Source organism: Aplysia californica, unplaced genomic scaffold, assembly GCF_000002075.1.
Source record: "Aplysia californica isolate F4 #8 unplaced genomic scaffold, AplCal3.0 scaffold00050, whole genome shotgun sequence".
NCBI classification, from domain to species: domain Eukaryota; kingdom Metazoa; phylum Mollusca; class Gastropoda; order Aplysiida; family Aplysiidae; genus Aplysia; species Aplysia californica.
In genome coordinates, this window is record NW_004797320.1 from 1,778,757 (window position 1) to 1,780,132 (window position 1,376).

Here is a 1,376-nt window from a genome sequence, read left to right on the forward strand (position 1 = left end):
AAGAGACAGAGAGAGAGAGAAGAGGGGAGGAGTAGATCTTGCGAGAACTTCCGGGCGGGTGAGAATAGCCACTTTCTTAAAACAATGTAGTAGTGCACTTGTCTCCCCCTCTTTCTTTCTCACTCTCTTGACCCCTAAACCAGCGCGACAGTACTGCCGCGCTACTGCACAAAGTATTGTCATAGTGCCCTTACCACGGCATTTTCTCTCACGACTCAACACATGTATAAAAAATGCAAGAATTGTGACATGTTGCAAAATCATTTGAAGCCATTTATCCACCAACAATAGACATCATAAAGAAAACACCCTTTTAATATGTGATAAAAAGTGCAAACGCACCTGAGAACTAAAAAAGCGAAGTCAAAATTGGTACGACGACAAAATTTCAGCTTCCTGGTTCGAAATTGCCACATGTTCGCAATGGTTTGATTGGTCATGGATCCGGAAAGAAAGAAACGAAACAGAGCAAGGAACATCACTGCAGTTTTAAATTTACAAAAACAAAAGTAGTAGGGAAGAAATTGCCGAAACTAGACCAACTGCCGCGCTGGGGTCACCGCCGCGGTCGGGCACAGTCACAGCGACTCCAGGTTTAGTCAGTTTAGTCGCATGTGGGCCACTGGGCCCGGGCAGTGAGCTGAGGCAAAGCTTCGACAAAACTCGAGAGACAGATCAGATATCAAACATAAATTTCTCCCCCCAGTTGCATTAGAAGCACTGAGTTTCTGACATGATTACCTGCACTTTGCACAGCACCGGCAATGTCCTTCTCAATCTTTTCGAGTGCGACCAGTTTCTCTCGTGGAGCCCCAACATTTTGCACGGACGCCATTTTTCGGTAAACAGATTTGAAAATTCAGTTCTCCTTTTCATGAAGAGGAGCGTGAGAGGAGCTCAGATGTAGATCTAACTTTTCTACCAAAGAGCCTCCTTGCTTTCTAAACACTGTCGTGAACTGAACGCTTCGTGCTTTTTGTTACAATTATAATTGCATTACATGTTCATCATGCACGACATGTATTAGATCTATCTTCTTTGCTTTTTTTTCTTGCTCGACCTCACGGGCAGTCGACTGCTGGTTCTTCAAACTGTAGTGCTATTGATTTTTGCAAATGTACGCACCATGTAACTGTTGTTCCTATTTCGTTGGGTCCCTTGCCCTAAGCTAGGCAGCCACATTCCATTTACGTTAACGAAGGTAGATTTTTTTTAAAAGGAGTTATTTTTTATAGGCCTACTGACTACAGTATTTTTAGTTTGGTAGTAAGTGATTTTGAATTTTACCCGGGTTATGGCATAGTAAGAGTGAAAGAAGATGACAGAACAGGGTTAGAGAACAGGAAAGGATAGGTGACAGATTGGAGGGGAGGGGG

The 1,376-nt window shown here is 43.4% G+C and overlaps 1 protein-coding gene across 1 annotated transcript in view; it reads right to left on the reverse strand.

The window, feature by feature from the left end:
* The window catches only part of LOC101845607 (mediator of RNA polymerase II transcription subunit 11), a 6,562-nt gene extending 5,721 nt beyond the window's left edge, over positions 1–841 (reverse strand). Inside the window, exon 1 of the mRNA XM_005092686.3 lies at positions 742–841. Within this exon, the coding sequence (XP_005092743.1) occupies positions 742–835 (94 nt within the window). The 5' untranslated portion in view covers positions 836–841. The remainder of the gene's footprint in view (positions 1–741) is intronic.
* Positions 842–1,376: the final 535 nt, after the last annotated feature.